The sequence below is a fragment of the Branchiostoma floridae genome, chromosome 5 (assembly GCF_000003815.2).
Source record: "Branchiostoma floridae strain S238N-H82 chromosome 5, Bfl_VNyyK, whole genome shotgun sequence".
In the NCBI taxonomy this organism is placed as follows: domain Eukaryota; kingdom Metazoa; phylum Chordata; class Leptocardii; order Amphioxiformes; family Branchiostomatidae; genus Branchiostoma; species Branchiostoma floridae.
Genome location: NC_049983.1, coordinates 20,311,645 through 20,333,030, shown reverse-complemented (window position 1 = coordinate 20,333,030; position 21,386 = coordinate 20,311,645). Strand labels below are relative to the sequence as shown.

The following is a 21,386-nucleotide window of genomic DNA, read 5'->3' as shown; positions in this document are numbered from 1 at the left end:
CTCAAGGTAACATGAAAAATAGCTTACACGGTTACAGAAACAAGATTTGTATTAAGGAAATGATTACGTTTACGTGTTATGCAATTTGATAGGAATTTTGAATTAGCTCTAATGGCAAATATTCAAATCTATTGTGCTTCAGATTGTTGCAAATTCCTGTAGCTTTTAATTGCTGTGAATACATAGCTTTGCAAATGAATGTATTCAAAATGAAGAAGTGACATAATAGACACAGTTACATGTTCCTTTGAAGAAGTTAGAATAAGTCATCCTCCTACAGGTTTGAATACACGCAGTCAGTAAATGTAAGATATGATATTGGATGTTGCAAGAACTCCGTCAGCAGAAATGTTTTTAAGCGCTTCCTAAGCTTGTGACTGACTTTTTAAACATTTCTCCTTGGTAGGTGAAACCTTATCTTGGCAGCCAGGCAGGCTGGGGTTTGGCAAGTCAAGTTTAAGTAACGTCTGCTCTTTCGCGTTCATATCACTGCTTATTATTACTGTCAGTCATACGAATTACTTCTCCGTATAGAAAAATAGATAAGGACGCCTTAAATGTACATCTTATACGCAAGATTTTGTTTAATGGAGTTTTCTTCTTTTATTTTTGAATGAAAATACGTAGTACGTGAAAAAGGGCGTTGTTGAAATTCATAAAGGCCCATGTTATATCTATTGTAATGCGAGGAAAGTGTCTGTTGAGCGACTATTCCCTGTGCGTTGAGCATCGGCAGTTGAAGCAGCGCAGCGGAGAGAACGGATCTCCATCATCAGCGACTTCATTTCACATGCACGCTGCCGAGAAATTAACAATTTCGGTGCTATTTGCAGAGTGTGCAGAACTGTACGGCACTTATTTGGCGCTCTCCTAGTGTGTATTACATTTTCTACACCCTCTTTCATGGGAATTCGGTGCTAAGTAATTGCTTTTCCTTCTTCTTGATCCCTTTCCATTTCCAGTAACGATGCCGCACACAATTTGCAAATGCAAATGTATATCAATAGTGAATGAAAAGAAGGTCTCCATCCATTATCTTGAGTTTGAAGTAGCATTGTCTAATTATTTGTGAAGCTTATTGAAGACATCCTCGTGGACACTTGACAGTAAGACTGTCTTAGATGTTCTAGTCTTGTATGTAGATATATACAGGTGACTAAGCTATCGTTGTTGCGACCCTGTCACTTTCAGCTCAATGCTTAGAACCGCATGCGCACTTGCTTGCAAACAGACCCGATGTATGATGAGTGCTAAAGGCGGTTCTTTCCTTGCGAAAATAACGATCATGGCATAATTAACTCTGCAGGCGTCAGACAGATTAACGCTTTTGCTGACACAACGGATATGAGGCGGCATTCTTAATTTTGTGTCGGCTGCCGAGACAGGGGATCCTTTCATATAACCAACGCTGCGCGTATGCGCTTTGTTGTTACAAGGCACATAATCCTCCCCACGTAACTGTGCGATACATGTCCTCATTACATTTCTATGAGAAGGGTGTACATATTGATTGCATTGGTGCATCCGTAAATAATCTATCTACAGAGTTGATGAATAATCAATCAATCAAACTAATTACAAACCACCCGTCATCATGATATAACTGCCACACCACCTAGCCTGCTATTCCAGAAGCACGTTTCCCTCGCCAAGTGTTGCACCTCTGGGCAGCAGGTTGTCGCTAAGTGCTGTGAAAAGTGCGGCGGTTTGGGTGATAAGGCTGTGGAGACGGCACTACTGTATCGTTCAGACTTCCCTCAGGAGTTAAGAGTCGGTTGTCGTGCTTGCGATAAGGGAGGCTTCGCCTCAGGTAGAATTTGCAGCAGCATCTGGCTGGCTCACAAGGTACCGGTGATGGGGGAGTAATGTACAGCACATAGCTGCTGGCGATACTAGCTCGTTATCCGCTACGTTAGAGAGAATTCTCACATCAGCGGAACGATCATCCTGAGCAAGGAGAAATAAGCTGTTACAGGTATAGTCCGACGTTTTGTTGTTTTTCCTACATTTGATCCGTAATGAGACTGATAGGTTTTGAAAACAAACTATCATCAGTTGTTTGTAGGAATTACAGTCCTTCCAAAATATGTAATGTACAGGGCGTTTACATTGGATAGTAATAGATAAATAAATTGTTTTCTTCTCTCCATTTCGAGATGAACAGATGCTGTACGTACGAGTAGAAACTACATTTTTTCCACGTCTATTTTATCTGAAATATCTACATGTGTGGTTTTCATTCAGTTTATATGCTGACAGGCGACATGTCTATATTTCTGTCTATATGCATATATCTACAGACATGTTTGTCTTGGTAGATATAGTCCTATGTTCTTATTACTCAATTTCATAAACACTGACAAGTGCAGAATCAATTGCAAGAAATGAATAAGATGCGTGTCCAATTGCTGCATAAATCCTCTTACCTTGGAGAGAGGATATATATAGAACGACGGTTAGACTCTCAAAGGGCCTCGTTAGTGTTGCTTGGGACGTGAAAAATTCATAGCAGTTCGTAAAGCTGAAGCAGAAGCGATCCTAATGGAGGTAAGGTATTCAGTTTCCCCGAGTTGTACTCCATCACTTCCGCCTAACTCTCCTTGTGAAGCGCTCTCCATGGATATCATAAACCCCAGCAGTAAATTACACGGTGCACAAAACACCCCGAGGATGATCCTCTAGATTCTTTTCCCTTTGTTCAATAGTTTGATAACTTCTAATGTTATCCTTTGCCTCTTAGAAGACCTATATAGGGGACCTACTATGGTGCCCATTATGTAGCATGAGGAACATTCAACTTAAGTTTTAACTTACTTTACTTGAGTAACAGGTGCATGGATTCTGACCTCCACCGTTGACGTTTTTGGTTGACATTGACAACTGTTCTTGGTAAAGACGCTTCGGTTTATTTGTATATATTGTTTGTTGTCCTCTGGTTGTCTTACTGAATGTAACACGTTTCGTTTTTGTTATTTATGTAGTGGGCCCCCTTGGAAATCAACTTCAAATAAGTTGAAGGGGCTACCCACATGTTTTGAGATGAATAAATAGATAAATGGAGAATGGTTTACGAACTTCATGGTACTTCTCTTCTTGTGACGCAGAAAACTGATAATACAGGTAGATTCCTGTTGCGCTTGCTAGTTCAATCATCACGACTCCTTACGATAAAAATGTATTGAACTATTTTTAACATGCTGTTGGTAAAGGACAGGCAGGGATATGTAATGCAACAGGACCGATTATACTGTGTTGTTGCAGATTGTACGGCTGGTGAAGGTCCTAACATTGCAGTCATGTCGAGAGTTACAGTCCTATTCCATTTGGGTGCAGATCCATTCGGTGGTCTCCCAAAATCTTCTAAGTGGTCGTTACGTCGGTCTATATGGCATGGGCTTGGTGGCCTTTGTGACTCTAGAGGTCTTATAGAAGACATTGAAAGGGGAATGTTGAAGGTTCATTCGACACTATCAAACCGGTCTCTGTAGTGTCCGCACAATATTGTGTATGGATATGAGCCTGCTTCTTTGTACCAAGTAGAAAGACCCAATGCTATGATTATAATCAGAAATCCATTACAGAAAAAAAATCTGCTCTTCCTGGATCCATAAAAACACTAAACACATTTACAAACAAGACTAGAGTAACATACCACATTTTAGGATAACAAGTCTACTACTAAAACGTATGCCAGATTTATTACAGTGCTTTTAAGAGAGCGCAATCAAATAGAGGATGTTAGATTGTGCATGATACATTTAATCAACACAAAAGCGCTGAAATATACCTCATGTAGCATCCATGTATATGTAGAGAGCTTATTCAAGTGTGTGTAAAGACCATTTACTAAACATGCGCACATATTCCAAAATCGTATCACAAGTTAATAGTATCTTTCCGTCTAGTTTTACACCCTCAACAATAGCAAGGAAAGCTCCTGCTTCCTGACTTGGAATCATTATTTATCGGGCCTCAATGCGGTTTAGATACAACATCCTGTAGGGTACAGGTAATAATGCGTCCGCATTACGATGTTTTACGATTATTGTTTCACCATGTTTGCGGAAATCGTAGCCACAGGAAAGGAATGATGTTCTATGGTCCACATTGTGTGTACCTTCCATGCTAATGGTGACATTTCCTTCAAGTGCTCCCACTAATCAACACTCTGCTGGACTGTCCGTGTTCATACCACAGATACCTCGTGGAAGTTGTTGCAACATTACTCAGGGCCAGGAGTTTAAAAGCCTCTTTGATATTGAGCCCAAACGCACAATTATGTATACAATATAAATGAATTTCTCTTGCTAGTGTCAATAAGCGGGTCCAATACACATGTCCATCTCATCAGAAACCTCTACTATATTCTAGAAAGGAAGTAACTCTACTAGCTCGTACAAAATGTTAGGACATCGTATTAAAAATCTTGTCTACGCTGTTGAATCAGCATGGAGAGACATAGGCTATACATGTACATGTACATGTATGTGTAATTGAGTGATTGATTGATTGATTGTTTGTTTGATTGTTTATTTTCTCTCTAAATGATGTGACTTAGCGATGTAGGTAGTCATTGGAACCCATCCGGTAATGGTACAGTTTCAGCGGGCGGGAGTGGGAGATATACACTCATGTTTGATGCATCGTGTCTATGCTTTTGCCAACCATTCAAAGTTAAAAGCCGTTGCAGAGACCTGTTACACATAATTGCACTACCATTGCCACGAGTTAGTGTTGCGCATTTAAATGAGTGAGTCTCCACTGTTGCAGCATCCCTTGCCAGTTGAATCACTTTGACTGTGTACGAGAATTGACAACTGGTCCTTTGAGCGGTTAGGCAATGGAGAACCGGAATGGCAACAATGCCGCTGAGTCTGTCTGGACAGACAGCTAGATACCGTTGGCGCTGCTTTGGAGAGTTTGCATCAAAGTCAGACATTAGGATCTATCAAGCTTCCAGGTAAGTGAACCAGGAAAAACGGATACGCCTTCAAAACGTAACGCTATTACATCTTGAGATAGTCATGCCTGCCATTTAGTATTTTCCTTTGCTTTGCACGCAAGATGATAACACTCTCTCTTTCGCTACCTTTTGAATTCTACTGTGAAGATTATGTGCTCATGCAGTGCAGTAACAAATTCGACGGTCGTCTGTAGACATGAACAGGTGTAAATGAGATATTTGCACATTCCTGTGACATCTGACAGGCAACACTTAAGGACCAATGTTCCACCAATTAAGTCATAAATGCGCTTTGAACGTATCGGCAAATCGATCAAGAGATCGTGTGTTTTCACAGAGGGTCTCACCTGGGAGCAGTTGGCTTTGTCTCTAGTACGTAAGTTGTAGAGCGATGGTTCTCGGCGCTTTCATGTTATTCCTATAGGCACTGGGTAATCGATGGACCTGGTCCGACCTCTGGTTGAGAAGTACTTGCTGAGGAGAAAGTAATTCAAAGTGCATGTTTAGACGAGGCTGTGTAGTCTCCTGTTACGAACTGATAAGGAAATATGGGTACATGGACGGCACGGCCGCCTTGTTAACGTAGGATTGATGGTCAAGGGGGCAAATTATTGGAGACGCATATATCTATAAGTGATTTACAGGTATTTTATCAAGTTTGGAAGGAAATAAGATTCGTCTTGGGGTTGAAAGAAAGCCAAACACATATGTATTGCAGTCTGGAGATGATTTGCAGACCTCAATGTACCTATTCTTCAAATCGATTTCGCGTTTTGCCGTTTTGGGACGCACTCAATCCTACCTCAGCGGAGTTCATTGTGGAGTAGCCACATATTTCATAGTAAGCATTGTGCCTAGGCCGAGGAAACCTACTAGCGAATAGCAAAAAAATGTGCAATCCTTTTTTGAATACGAACAACTCACCTGTTGCATAAAGCTCCCCGCGGAGCTTGGGCTTTCCTCAAGCTGTAGAAATGGCAGGGTGATTTTTCACTGTGGAAATTATGGTGGCTTCCCGTTTCCTCCTGCTTTCTGCTTCATCCTTCTCTACAACCTCAGTGTGGCGTGTCGCACTCCCAGCATGCGTGATGTGAAGTTGACGGGTTGGCACAAAGAAGTCTTGCCCATCGTGTTGCAGAAGATGAATACTTAGGATTTAGCGTGGGCATGTGTATACAGGGCTCTAACCTCCCGCAGGGCATGTACACATTCGTCAACTCTTTAAAAACTTTAACGATCAGGGGTGGGATTCAAGGTAGGAACGAGCAACTCTTTTATGGTTTACTAGTATACGTACTTCGAATTTGGAGCATTGCCCTAATTTCGATTTCTATCATTAATAGGGTTATAGCATACTAGGAAAATATATTCTGCAGTACTGATGTAGCTAAGAGGCAATATGGGTTGATACATTTGCAATTTGGATGTCTCACTGAAGATTCGGCGGAAACATAGTCATACTTGTAGGTTTTTAATGGATTTCCCATTGTAAAGCCGCTGATGGATTCTACCGATGCGCCGCATTCCAGTGAGATACCCACTTTAGGCCCTAGTTTTCTGATGCACGACCTCAAGACGATAATTAAAGTGGGTTTTCGTGTCGTTGCAGTTACCCGAGTTCACCGTACTTATCTCCTACATTCAGCCTGGTTTCTCTGCTTATACAAGGAAGCTAGCCAGGCAAAATTACGTGTCTTTTAGGTGCGCTTTTGACTGAAATCCGTCCGGCGCCCTAGCCATTCAATGTGTTCTTAAGAAAACACTGCTGTCTCGAGATAAGAATTCAATGACTCCATTATGGTTGCGGGGTATGAATGTTTGATAGAACTGTGCAAACTATGAAGACAATATGATTAGTTACCTCCATGAAATGTCATGGAGATTATATTTTACCCCGCGTTTGTGTGTGTGTTTGTGTGTGTGTGTGTGTGTGTAAACAAAATAACTCAAGAACGGCTGGGTGGATTGGTTTCATACTTGGTGTGTTGGTAGTGTGTGATGAAAGCTGGAAATGATTAGATTTTGGGCCCCCTATAGCTAGCGGCTCCCCTTGGTACTGCAGCGCAACTTCCGGTTTTGCTATCTCGGTGTTCTGAACAAGCTATGGCCACGATTTTTTAGTATTAGATAGTTCTTGTGCTCAAAAAGAAATGACATAAGTTTGGGCCCCCTAGCGTCTAATTTTGGGATAGCAGGGGCATTTTTGTCAAAAACTTCTGAAGAGGATAACTCAAGAAGGGAACAACGAATTTTCATGATTTTTGGTATGTAGGTACCTTAGACAATGTTGTACAAGATAAGATACTAATTATGCAAAATTGGAGTACATTTGCATAATTAATGAGAATATTATATCATAGCAGTTTTTTCAATGTATCTCTTGTTCCAGACATGCTATGGTCTTGACATTTAGCTGGTAGATAGCTTATAGTGCCATGACCAAGTGGAGCAAGTTTCAGCCCTCTAACATTTAATTGTGGAACTGCAGGGGCGTTTTTGTCAAGACACTCCAAAGCGGATAACTGCAGAAAGGATTGACAGATTGGCATCATATTAGGCATGCGGGTACCTTAGACAAAGATGTTCATAATGATATACATGTTATGCAAATGAGGACTTAATTTGCATAATTAATGAGGAAATTGTATAATTCCATTGTTTTCAATAACTGGACTTCAATAAATGTAACACATGTTAATTATTATGATAGGTGGAGTATAAGCAGATACCAAATATGGTAATGAGGAGCTTATTTGCGTAATTTATGTAAAAATTGCAAAACCGCTTTATGATTAGTAATGGGAATTTTATGATTGTGACATGTGTACGTTAGTCAATGATGAACAACACCATGCATAAATTATGTCTATGTGTTAGTCAATTTCATTAAATGTAGGAAAGCTCTAAATTTTCATGGAGGTATAAGGTCGCCGAACTCTAGTTGTTTAATGTCATAGAAAATAAGGAGATACATTGCGTTGAAAAATATCTGTAGCGATTGCCTCTATGTACTTAAGATTCCCTCGACTCCTTTGCATTACGCCACTATTTTGCAGACAGGGTCTCCCAACCATTTCGAGGAAAGTGCGTCATAGATATGCTTAATGCATGAAAGGCCTTTGAAAGAAGTGATTTACACGTTGACAAAATCAGTCCAGGAACTTGTGGTAAATGCATATGAAAGGGTTTTCCTTACGCGGGATGACACCAACGGAGTTTCAATTTCAGTCACCTAAAGAATAATTTTGAGCATTTACAGATACGGAGCCCGTAACGTCAGCTTGTGCTTTCCTTCTGCAGGTATGATGAACGAGACGGTGAACTGCACCGGGACGCCGGAGGAGGTTTACGCGGGCAGCGGATGGAGCCTGCCGCCGATCGCCGTGATCGTCTCCGCGGTGTTGTTCGTCTGCTTCTTGCTGAGTATCTTGATAAGCAAGGCGTTTCAGTACCTGGTGAACAACACGAATTTGATCGTTCCCGTGGTGGAGGACAGACTGCAGCCGCCAGGGGGCCGGCGGATCCGCGCCAGCAGAATCAGTCTCAGTTCTCTCGCGAGACGATCGAGAAGACGAAATGACGCGAGAAGTCGGCTGGTTGCCGTAAACGGACTCCTCAACGGAAACGGAAACACCGTCATGGCCTCGACGGTAGACGACGCCAGCACAAGAGAACGGAAACATTCGTCTGATGCCGGGCTGCGTCCTCCCCACACCGTCTCCATGCCGGATATTACCGACGTCCGGAACGGAATAGCGGACGTCCGGACTAGACCCGACGAATTCCGGAATTCTAGTAGATCATCGTTGAGGATGGACACAATCAGCAGCCCCCGTCTGCCCTGGACGAAAAAAAGGAGCAAAAGCTGCAGAACTAAATCAGACAGAACGCAGTGGGTGGACATCCCGGTTGTCATTGTCCATCCGCCATAACAAAAGCGAGGAACAGACACTACGTACTGTCATGTCACGTTTTGACTGTCACGTGCTCAAGTTACAATAACGTGTTCCATCATCAACAATGTTTGTGTACGTGCCTGGACAGAAAACCAACAATAACACGTGATTTTGAAAAACGTAAGACATGTCATGATACAAGTCAATTGTCTTGTACATTTCTCATATCCCAGAAATCAAAGAAGACACACAAGATTTCCTATAATGACGTCTGAGGATGTCCATATAACTCCGCAATTATCACCACCATGAACAAGTACATGGAGGGATGTCAACAGGAAGACTGGGGAAAGAGACGCACGTGTCTTCCTGTGGCCCTTGACTTTAATTTGGGGCTCCGTGCGCTGTTACACAACATGAAGGTGCGCCCTTTGCACGTACCACGGGTCCAGCATCACATGAGGTAATGTATGAATTGAGCTACTTTATAACGTTGTCATGCCCCTCGGATCATAACATGAGTTATTTCTGTTGAACACTAGTATGATGACAAAATATGCTACAATTTCTTGCATATCAAGATGTATAAAGTGATGATAATGACACTAACTTAGGATTTTAAAAACATGAAGCAACGACACTCGTGTAGAGTCAAGGATGTAAGTTCAAATGTGACTTTTTCGTTAACTTGACAATCGGACTATTTGCATAAACGAAGTTTAAAATATTTGGAGAGGATTTGTTGAAAATTGTTTTTAACAAATGTTATTAACATTCACAAAACATTGTATAGAGAATATAATAAATATATGACAATACATAAAACAGATCATAGATAACAATATTTGGAGTGGATGACAAAAATGGGAAAGATGTATGTGAAAATGAACTAGAATTTTTCACTAGACTGGGTAGTGTGTGTGTGTGTGTGGGGGGGGGGGATGGACTGTGCCACTTGAATAAAAGAGGGCAAGGAGGGGATATAACTTCCCGGGGGATTAACTTACTAGTTTTAGCAAGGACGTTATATCAGATAACGTCCTTGGTTTTAGGTAGAATAGGATTATGTTTATCTTAAATGTCTAATTGTGATAGATAGTGCGACCTATGTAGGTAAGGTCACCACTAGCCTTACATGTAGAAGTAGCTCCATGGGTGGATTATAGCCGTTTCCCCCACAATTTCAGGTCGGGCACAGGTGTTTCCAGTCAAGTGCCACCGCCGCCTGCGCATCGACAAGACGAAAAGTGCCATCTACTGACAATGTATGCAAGTACATCACAGGGCATGAGACACGGAGCGAAAACGAAACGACAACTTGACACTGCAATAGTGCTCTTGATACAGCGTTGTTTAAACAAATTAAGACGTTTCATTTCAGTTGTTGGAAAGCTTATTGCTGCTGGAAGAAAATGTTGTTCAGCCCTTTGCAAGTCATCTTTAGGCCATAGCAAGAAACTTTTACAGATGACATCCTCTTCAGATTGCAAAGAATAGTGAGATGGGGCGAAAGAATACAAGATGGTACAAATAAAAACAAGATGGCTACATTTTCAAAACAGACACCATAAACGTTGTAACAAGAATTGAAGTGATGAAACATGGTATCACAGCCAACAAGGCATTCACTCCTGTATTCAAGATCTGTGTAGATCTGTGTCATTCATAAAATTTACTCTGAAATGGGTCCATAAAATTGAGAACTACTTTGTTCTATTTCTGACCACTTCCTTTTGTGATGACTCATTCTCGTTTATCTACCGGAATCAATACATCAATGACATATTATACTGTCTTCCTGGATGTAATGCTATCTATGTATCTATAGCAGACGCTGCTGGTAATATAAGGGAAGTATGAATGAGTCATCATATCCTTCATTGCTAGGCATTGTAATCACTTGGGAAACCATCATACTTCCAATCTAGCTTTCCATTTATCGTTTAGGCAGAGACCCAGGAGTTACAGGAAATGCATTGTGAGCAAAAATCTTTAAAACGTGCCACAGGGAAAATCCGAAACTTTTTTCTCTATCACAAATGACCATACACTACATGCGAGAGCATGCGTGCAAAACTCATTAGTCCAGCCCCTTGTTACTTGGGAAAAACGGAGTGTTTTGTTTGTGGATGACGAGGTCGTCTCTATAGCGAGAGAAAACTCAATAATCTGAGAACAATGGACACCTTCGTGCTGGGATCACGTCCGATTACGCCGAGCTGTGGTTTCGCGGGTACGCAAGTGCACCAACTCTCACGGCAAAGCTTCAGTCTGGTCTCCCAATCGAGCTACTGAAAATCGACGGCTTTTCATCTTCAAGCCGTGACGAAAGTACACAGAAGACGGGGTGTTAGCGTTGCGCAACATCAAGAGTCAACAGGCGGGGACTTTCAAGCCAAATTACCGTGAAGTGTACCGAAAGGTTGGCCGCGGATGACTTGACGTGTTGGAAAATTATCAATCCAGCTTATAACTGCCCTATCACCACCGACCGAAATGCCGGGAGCAACTGGAAAATGAACAATTATTTCAATGAGAGTCCGTTCCTGAAGACTAGTGCCTACTGTGGCTAATTGTACAAGAGCAATGCTTAACGGCTTGACAGCTTAACGGATGTGACAGTATTTACTCGATAGGTTGGTGTGTTGAAGTGTTTGTTCTCGGTGTTTTGTTGGATCAACATCAGTAACCAGGACCCTTGGGGTCAAAAGTTGCTCAAACAGAGACTGGAAGACACTAGGAATAATTTAGACCTGTTTACGCCAAAACGACGCCACTGTAACGTTCTGTGAGGCATCGGTAACCACGTCAGGGGAAATACCAACACAGCAGCAGAACCAAGCCGAAGCCTGGTAGCGGGAAGAAGACAACATTTCCGTTTTGCAAGGTAAGCCACCATGCTCGACTGCGCCGCCATGTTTTTCTAGGGGCTCTGGTATTTGCCGTGTCCCATTTGTGAACTAGTTACTTGTATCTTAAAACGGAATCACTGTTTTTGATTGTCCGGTGACAAAACGTCTGACGAAACCTTCTTTACGTACATTCTTAGTAGGCTATTGGTCGAAATGAGTCTGAATCTTTAGAACAAACGTAACGTTCATTCCTGGACCCATATTTGTCGAAAACGTACCAGGATGACATGAAACTCTTCGTTGAAAACAATTATCTTCTAGCAATTCATATGATATGCGGTGTTGCCTGACTAATGCAACCTACCGTGTACATTGTATTCTGTCGCGCTCGTTTTAATGTTGTAAATGTGCCAAGGTGTTGACATTGTTTAGTCGCTAATGACTTTTTGATAAAGCTCACACCTTGTTAACTCTCCTGAGATAAGGTACTGAGGGTTACCGGGTCGGTTACGGACCTGTCGGCGGTACAGAGCATTCCGCATACCGTACATTTCCTCAATCGCACCTGTCAACATGGCTTGGTTACACCAACATTCTGTAACCCAGTTAAGTCAGAGCTCAGCACAACTGGCTGAAACGGACCATGTGGTTACTCTGTTTTGTCCTAAGTACACACTCTAATAGGGAATTCGGAGTTAAAACAGACTTTTCTTTACTCCAGCCGTTTCCACAGTTAAGTCAGAATATTTGTATCAAACTCGAACATTGTACCTTCAACCTAGTACCTTTTATTAAATTTTGATAATAAACCAACTACGACCAGATATTCTGAATAGTAAAAACCATAAGTGATGTTCAAATATTGATATCCATGCATTCTTTTGTCAGAAATTATAGTTGATCGGACATGTACAAACGCTGATCTATCTGTTGATAACCTATTTTTGTACGGGCGTAATATATAATACATGAACCCGCATGGTGCAAAATTGATTGATGACTAATCGGCGACCTGTGATAAGCTATACCTCACGATCAACGGTCATAAACAGGAAAAGGCAGCGGTAGATATATCGGTTATCATACCACAAGGTTACACCGTAAATCACGTGAATTGTAAATCTTCAACATAATTTTTGCGTATCTCAGTTTTTGTTATAAGTTCGGTCTGAAATAAATGTATACTGTAAATACAATAATTACTACAGCAGAGTATAGTTTAATCATTCTTCTCAAAATCGTTTTGTGTCCTCTTTGTATGTTTTAGATGCTCCTTGCTGTGATACCTTTTGAAGACCAAGGAAGCTCCCAAACGACCCCACAACCCAACAGCGTTACTACGTTGCTACTTCGTTCATTCAACGGCACTTTCGTGATGTCATCAACACCTGCCGCCAACGTCACGTTACAAACTGATGACGCCATCATGTCGACCGTTTCAACGTTTCAAGCCAATGCGAACACAACGCAGGGACCGGCTGCGCCTGAGCCCATACAGGAATTCCCTGTGGTGCTAGCTTTCGTTATCGTTATGATTGCCATTATCCTACTAACCGTTGCGATCAGCAACTGTTGTAACAAACTTGCAACCTGTATGCACGAGCGAGAAGTACTCCGCAAGGTGGCGCCCCTGTTCAAACCCAACAAACCAAAGACTCGGGCAGCATCGTACTGGAGAAAGGCAGTCAACAAAACGAAGATACAGATACAGCCAGCTGAGACGTCACACAGTCAAGAAGAAACTCCGGAAGCAAGCAAAACCGAGGCGAACAAAGACGGTTTAGAACACTTAAAGCCTCCTTCAGAAGATGTTCCACACCCAGGACGTATTAGGCTCCCTCCTATACAAACAGATAGTCTAGCAGAAAATGTTCCTACAATATCAGAGACTATCCCAAATATGGGAGAAAATAGATACAAGAAACTCATATTGCCTAACACGACAGTGTCAAACGAAAAGGGGCTATCTTGTACATACCCGGCACAAGTATACAGAGAGAGATTCGAATGTGACCGGACGGAACTAATATGAGCAAAGGGGGAGTTCAATACGTGCTGGTTTTAAAAACTGTTCACGAAAAGCCATTCACTGAGTGAATTTTCACCGTGGAGATACATGTCATCATTCGTTAAGAATGCTTTTGAGGTAATTTAAGAGATATTTTCAAGAAAATATTGCTGCTGAAAAATGATATCTAAAATGTATGTGATTAAATGGCTGATTGTTGCGTGTTAAAAATCTGATATTTTCAACTGTTGGCACGAGGCTTTATTCACTGACTTTTCTGCCAAAGTAATATATTCAAGAAACTCTTCTTGGTGCCTTATATACCATGTGCATGTACAGTGAATGTTCAATGTCAACACACGGTCACTGGTGCGTGTTTCATACTTAAAATGCAAATGACGACAAAGACTGTCGCAAATATGACTTTTTAAAGTCATTTGTTTATTTTGTTTGACATAGTTATAACTTACTTAAACTTCGACGAAAGAGCACTCTGGCAACGTCAAAGGATTGCCTTCGTACCCTTTTCTTCTGACCTTATGCAGTCATTTCGTAGTACAAAAACAACACTTGTTGATTTCATATTCTGCTTTCTACAGACATGAACAGGAGTTACCTTACGGAGACAATCGGTTGATCATTGAAACGATGGAATTTTTGGCTCTTTCTTTAAGGTTTGAGAAGGAAGTGCAGATCTTAAATCCGATGTAGAATTGTCATCATACAGTACATTAATAGGATATTTCTTCTTTTGTGTAGTTTTGAGTTGGCGTTGACTTAATGATCTAATACTCCTCGTCCAGATCCTCCTCGCCCTCCCCATCCATGGAGTCTGTCGCCACCTCCTCGTAATCCTTCTCCAGAGCTGCCAGGTCCTCCCGAGCCTCGGAGAACTCTCCCTCCTCCATACCCTCACCAACATACCTGCGGGTAGAAATGAACCGTCCCCGATCAGAAACCACAGTCTTTCATAATATACACATCATCATAACATCAAAACTTTTGACATATATCTTCGTTTTATTGATCCAAAACAAACGGCAGGAAGGAAACAGGTGGAATCAAATGTATTCTTTTAACAGAATATCTTATTTGGGATAACGAATTCGTCATTACCATTTTTTTTTCTTTTAATGGTTTGCTTTTCGTTCAACCTTAAGATCTTGCATTTTGGAACATTAAAAAAATATCATTACGTGGAAGGACATCTGTAATTTACACAAAGAATGTTTAAGTGGCATAAACGTGAGGAGAAGTAACGGTCCTACTCACCAGTGTACGAAGGCACGCTTGGCGTACATCAGGTCAAACTTGTGGTCTAGCCTGGCCCAGGCCTCTGCGATGGCGGTAGTGTTACTCAGCATACAGACGGCCCGCGGCACCTTGGCCAGGTCTCCGCCAGGCACGGCCGTCGGAGGCTGGTAGTTGATGCCGACCTTGAAACCGGTCGGGCACCAGTCTACAAACTGTTGGGTTTAGAAAAAGCCATTTTGTCTCATTTGAAGCGTAGACTTGAAGTTAGTCTTAGATATTGTAGGTTTTGAAGGTTTTGCTCTTGCGTACTCCACACACTCATTATACCATACATTTAAGGTTCGGTGTAACTGAGCACAGTATAATAGTAAGATAATCTTTATTGCAAACTCATGCCCGAAGGCTAATTGCAAAAATACATGTATGAAAGTATGTATAATAGTATGCTAAACATCTGAGTAAACATCTAACTGCATGCGTAAGAGGATCTATAGTTTAGCGCTCGCCGGAAAGGCTGCAGTACCTGGATAGTCCGCTTGGTCTTGATGGTTGCGATTGCGGCGTTGACGTCCTTGGGCACCACGTCCCCACGGTACAGCATGCAGCACGCCATGTACTTCCCGTGGCGGGGGTCACATTTCACCTGGGATGGGGAGGAGATCGCTGATTAGATGCGATTATTAAATGGATACATGATGCATGTTAAACACCGGAACATTCAAGAACGTCGGCGGCATATCCCTTTTCCGTAAGGCTACGTCATTTTAGGCCGAGGGAGGCGACCTTAATTGCTTTCCAGGTCTCGTCGGAGAAAACTGATTTTAATTTGATACGTAGGCGGTACAGTAATTCAGCGTCAATCGTTGTCAGGAACGAACCCCCACCCCACTCCATGCAGATCCTCATTCGAGGTAGAAATGTACATGTATTCAGAAAACTCGATTCTTTATCAGCTAATTATAAAAGTTACGATTTACTTACAAAGGTGTAGAAATGTTTTCAGAAAACTCTTTTCTTTACCAGATACAAGTTACGGTTTACTTACAAAGGTGTAGAAATGTTTTAAGCCAATTCGTTTCTTTATCAGTTGAAAGTTACGGTTTTCTCACAAAGGTGACAAAAACCTTACCATCTGATTGGTGGGCTCGAAGCAGGCGTTGGTGATGTCGGACACGCTGAGCGTCTCGTGGTACGCCTTCTCTGCGGAGATGATGGGCGCGTACGTCACTAGCGGGAAGTGGATGCGCGGGTACGGCACCAGGTTGGTCTGGAACTCCGTCAGGTCCACGTTCAGTGCGCCGTCAAACCGCAAGGAGGCGGTGATGGACGACACGATCTGACCGATCAGACGGTTCAGGTTGACGTAGGTCGGCCGCTCGATGTCGAGATTTCGGCGGCAGATGTCGTAGATAGCCTCGTTGTCGACCATGAAGGCGCAGTCGGAGTGCTCCAAGGTGGTGTGGGTGGTCAGGATGGAGTTGTAGGGCTCGACCACAGCCGTGGACACCTGGAAAGTGATAAGGGGGCGTTTATCAACTGACCTTTTGTGAGGTGATATTAAATTCAATATTTACTCTCATGCTTCTTCAGATATTTATGAAAAATTATGCCAGATAGTTACGTTTTCATTTGAATTACAATGTATGTATCTCGGTGGTAGTGAAGCGCCGACTAGTGATCCATAATGGTATTGCCCCCTGGAAATGTCTATAAAGACTAGGAGGTATAAGATTATGTAACCGCAAAATTTAACAGAGTACCAAGTACAGGCGGCGCTGAACGTCTACACAGAATTGTAAACCAGATTTTCCTCATATCACGAACCTGTGATAATAAACAGCCGCATGTATTTTACTTTCGATGTAAATTGCATTTCTGTTACTGTATATACCTGTCCATCGCCTCTTCCCTCATGACCTCAATAAAAAGCGGCTTGCAGGCCGATTTGAGCTTTCATGAATAAACAAAGTTTCAAACAAACAATAAACATTACAATATCAGCCACGAATAGATTTTTCGTGTCCACCTCACCTGGGGCGCGGGATAGACGGCGAACTCCAGCTTGGATTTCTTGCCGTAGTCCACGGACAGACGCTCCATTAGCAGCGAGGTGAACCCTGACCCGGTCCCGCCGCCGAAGCTGTGGAACACCAGGAACCCCTGCAGGCCCGTGCACTGATCCGCCTGGAGAAACAGTTACAACGTAATCAGTAATAGTGCTTCACGTAGGCAGTAGGTCGCTTTTCAAGCAGGCTCCTACAGAAACAACCGTCAGCAAGGATCAAACACAGCATCTTTCGCAACAAGACAGTTGGCTTTTGCCGGACTCATGCACGAGTATCCTAGAACACCATCAGGCTGTATGACGTAGGCAACCTGACCGTAAGTAGACCAGCGACACATGTATGGTGCTATCCACGAGATACGCCGTTATCAAATGGCGCCGTTATGAAGTGTATCAAGGGCTTTTCATTGAAGCGTACGTCGATCGTGATGAAGCTTTGACCTCCAGATAAAACATGATACAAAGTAAACCAAGCCACTGGATGAATTCTGTGACAAATCATACATTTCAGATAGGCGCTTTCGATTTCTTTATCGAACCCACATTTGCACAGCACATTTGATCTTTGGTCGTTTTTATTAATCTTTTTACTGACCAGTTTACGAATCCGCTCCACCACCACGTCCACGATCTCCTTGCCGATGGTGTAATGGCCGCGCGCGTAGTTGTTCGCCGCGTCCTCCTTACCGGAGATGAGCTGCTCGGGGTGGAAGAGTGCACGGTACTGCCCCGTCCGGGTCTCGTCTGAGAGGAGAAAATGAATGAATGAATGAATGAATGAATAAGGATAGGGGAGATGGAGAGAGGAAATGAAGCAGCAAACTTGCTGACATATAGTGTTTATAGAAGGAAATTTTAAAAGTAGATAACAAAGTTCTGTCTACACAAAATAGTGTTATTGATGTAGCCGACGTTTCGAATTTGATCAGGGCAATATCGACTGGTACTACTTCGCACTGCCGCAAAGTGTCGCTGATGCGGTGTTAGGAATGTGGTCCCATGTGTTACTTTGTTTGTGTCCCCTTCATCATGGTTCAAGATTGCGACTGCGAGTCCATTATTTTCCCGTTGCATAGCTCACCTATAACCGTGGGTTCAAGATCAACGAAGACCGCCCTGGGCACGTGCTTGCCGGAGTCGGTCTCGCTGAAGAAGGTGCTGAAGGAGTCGTCCCCGCTGAAGTTGGGCGTCTTGTGGTCCGCCTCCATGGTCCCGTCCTTCTGGATACCATGTTCCAGACAGTACAGCTCCCAGCATGCATTGCCGATCTGCACGCCGGCCTGTCCCACGTGGATGGAGATACACTCACGCTGGGGGAGGGGGGAAAGAAGATGGCGGCAACTCAGTTGTGTGAAGATCATAGTCATACATTTCAGGACCCTTCTCTTCCCTTTGCTTCATTTTCCCTCTCCCTCTGTTACTCAGCCCAGTCTTATTATGCTACCAAAGTATCATATTACAGATATAAATATTGTGGTCAAATATCAATGAATAGATCAGTCAAACGCCATAGTGTTTGTCAGTGAACACAAAAACAAACTCAAAGCTAACCTGGCAACTTCCGTGTCTGACCGTTCCAGCATGGCGGACAATACTTATGACGCAATGGTCACGTGAGTGCATACAATCAATATTCAACAAACCATTTGTGTCAATTTACATTTTTACACTATTTTTTGTTGAAGACAACTTTGATATTCGATACAGAACATGTATTGATATAAGGGGCTGCAATGCACCCTGGGACACGAGTATTAAAGTGTGTACTGTCACACTTTCATTTTACCACCGATTACCGATATTTTGGACGTGCCAGTTTTCACAAAATAGACAGTTAAGCTGCACGCTGAACCAAAGCTATGGCCAGGAATACTAATAAAACCGCGGCTCTTAAAAACGAATGGCCCTGATTACTCTGTAACTTGGCCTGTACCCATACATGGCGAGGCGTTTATCAAGTACACATAGACATATCGTCTGGCCGGCTGACCCAAGGACACAGTCTGATGTTGAGATTATAGCCTTGATATCCATTTTATTCCTTTAAAACAAAGCGTTTCGACAAACTGTTTAGGTGCGAGTCACCGTAATAAATATGCCCACATGTCTACAGAAAAAATAATATAAAATCTGTCTCTGAAATTAAACTAAACGAAATGCAATTATTCTTCAGACATGGTTCGACCCAATATCGTGATAGAATATCAATTCCAACAGCATAAGGTTCATCTAAAACCTTCAGTCAAATAGATATAATCTAACTTATCCTCTCTTGGTAACCACGCCCCCTTTGGACGAGTGACATATCCGTAAACAAATACCATGATTGGAAAATACCTGGGAAGCCGGTCCGATTTTCCCGATTTTCCCTCTGCTCATGCTGATTCCCTATGCTGGCTATTATAGTATCACATGTGATCCTGGCCGGGGTTCAACTCACGCAGTCCCGCCCCTATTAAACCCAGCATCAGATGTCCTAACTGGCACGTGCTGCTGCCGTCCCTATTTAAGGAAGCTGGGCCGCGCATATTTGCCTACCGTCCGTCGGGAGGGCATCATGGCATGTCGTCCATGTCACTACAAACCACGGTCACAAAACTCACAAACAACAGGCCTGCTAGAGCAGGCATTTTTCTTTTACCGATTTCACTAAAATTTGAAATGAAATTTACAGATAAACGCCACTACGTCACTAGGAATTTTATCATGTGATGGTGGAAATGAGAGTTTGTATACAATATCAAAGAAGTGTGCTGCACCCGTGTCCGCCCCTCCCCTTTTTCTACATTTCCGTAGAAGAAGACCCACATCAGTGCAGTACGTAACCTTTACCGATCAATTGAAGGGACCCGGGCAGGGTAAACTCAATAGGGAGGTGTGGAATTCCCAACCTCGGGGTGAACCCTAAAAGTGAAAGTAGAACGAATTCCACGACAACGGATGGAATGACAGTTCCAATAAGATTCTCAATAAAACACATGTGCTGATAGTCACAAGTACGCCCGTGGTATTTTCCAAACTGGTATCGCCTTTCGGAAACAAAATCTAAATGTGATGTCATGAGTAATGGTTCCATTAGACCAGTCTGATGAAATGTACGCCGATGACTTCTACCTCTCGAATTCCGGTCCACCCTGATTTTCCTATAGTCTGCTATGTTATATGTATACTCCATACAACCCTACCTGTTTATGCGTAACATGTATGTACGCTGTATGTATGATAACTGTGCCTAGATTGGTAAATCTTCTTTACCGCAATGCGGTAGGAAAACCGCGGAGTCCCACGAGACACACCCGCGAACAACCCCCGAATTTTGACAAGTCGCTCGAGGCTATGACACGTCTATCATGTTACCTACACAAACGTACATATTTACTTACACACATCTCAATAATCTCAACTATCCCCTCACATCAACTTACCATTTTACGTAGTCGGCCTTGGCACTTGGATTGGGGTAGACAGAAGACAAACTGGTACGGACGTGGCTTCTGGAGATGTCCGACGGATCTCTTGAAGCACTGCAAATGGATATGTCGCAAACAGCCGGCTGCTATTTATAGAGAGGCCCTGACGGCCGGCATCGATGGCGTAACGCGCGCTATTTTGAGGCGGCTGATGCTGGGATGGGATGGGAGGGGTGCTTCTCGGAGTCGGTCGATGACAGATGCATGTGACGAGCGCTCACGGTGGGACGATCAGCTGTGTGACGATCAGGAACCGAACGGATCCCGAACCCACCAGTAATGTATACGGCTGGCCGCACGTCCGGCGCGCATCAATCCTACCAGCGCCATGGAAACCGGCCAGCGCAGCTGTCGCAGTAAAACTCCTACATACATACATGCAGTAGCCGTTTCTCAACGCTGTACATTTAGTTATACTGGAGTCATCTTTCCAAAGCAGGGCCCGGTGGTGCGATTTTACGTGAACGAAAAATAAAAGCGTATATTAAGAAGTACACACAAATTATCACTCCCATGACTACTTTTTGTTACGTTTTCTTGTCTTGATGTCTGTCTTTTATTAAATACTTTTCGTTCCCGCAAACTGTTTGCCCGAGCGCCGGTTTGGAAATGGGACCCTCGTTAAAGAGTGAATCGGACGCCAGCAAGGCTAGTCTGATAAAGGACCGGAAGAATTTTATCAAGATTTTTCCTTCTTGTACGCTGTGCGCTCTGAAAGCGATTAGTAAATAGATCTTATGACGATTTGATAAAAATCTAAGAAAAAACGCAAAGCTTACAATCTCAACATATCTCATGTCCCAACGTTCAGGAAACATGTGTTTTCCACACGTCTTATTAAAACACTAAAATAGTAATTCGGAATTTCAACAGCAAGT

The 21,386-nt window shown here is 42.8% G+C and overlaps 1 protein-coding gene and 1 long non-coding RNA gene across 3 annotated transcripts; one reads left to right on the top strand and one right to left on the bottom strand.

The window, feature by feature from the left end:
• The first annotated feature begins 9,907 nt into the window (after nucleotides 1–9,907).
• LOC118415792 lies at nucleotides 9,908–14,155 on the top strand. Its single transcript, XR_004831141.1, has 2 exons — nucleotides 9,908–11,746; nucleotides 12,979–14,155. It is a non-coding gene; the product is annotated as an uncharacterized LOC118415792 (long non-coding RNA).
• On the bottom strand, nucleotides 14,138–20,749 carry LOC118415791 (tubulin alpha-8 chain-like). 2 transcript variants are annotated; one of them, XM_035820615.1, is made up of 8 exons: nucleotides 20,464–20,749; nucleotides 18,120–18,348; nucleotides 17,634–17,782; nucleotides 17,005–17,157; nucleotides 16,103–16,480; nucleotides 15,497–15,616; nucleotides 14,992–15,185; nucleotides 14,138–14,643 (listed from the first exon to the last, which is right to left on the bottom strand). In XM_035820615.1, exons 1-8 carry the CDS (start codon nucleotides 20,464–20,466, stop codon nucleotides 14,505–14,507), a joined length of 1,365 nt encoding a protein of 454 aa, XP_035676508.1. In that variant the 5' UTR covers nucleotides 20,467–20,749; the 3' UTR covers nucleotides 14,138–14,504. The 2 variants fall into 2 exon arrangements, with proteins under 2 accessions (XP_035676508.1, XP_035676507.1); XM_035820614.1 differs by lacking the exon at nucleotides 20,464–20,749 and adding an exon at nucleotides 19,376–19,486.
• Between the last annotated feature and the right edge of the window lie 637 nt (nucleotides 20,750–21,386).

Coding starts and splice junctions, on each gene's coding strand:
- LOC118415791 (XM_035820614.1), bottom strand. CDS start 19,417: ATGAGCAGAGGGAAAATCGGGAAAATCGGACCGGCTTCCCAG. Junction 18,349..19,375: donor AAATCGGACCGGCTTCCCAG/GTATTTTCCAAT, acceptor CCCCTCCCCCAG/CGTGAGTGTATCTCCATCCA. Junction 17,783..18,119: donor TCTTGAACCCACGGTTATAG/GTGAGCTATGCA, acceptor TTCTCCTCTCAG/ACGAGACCCGGACGGGGCAG.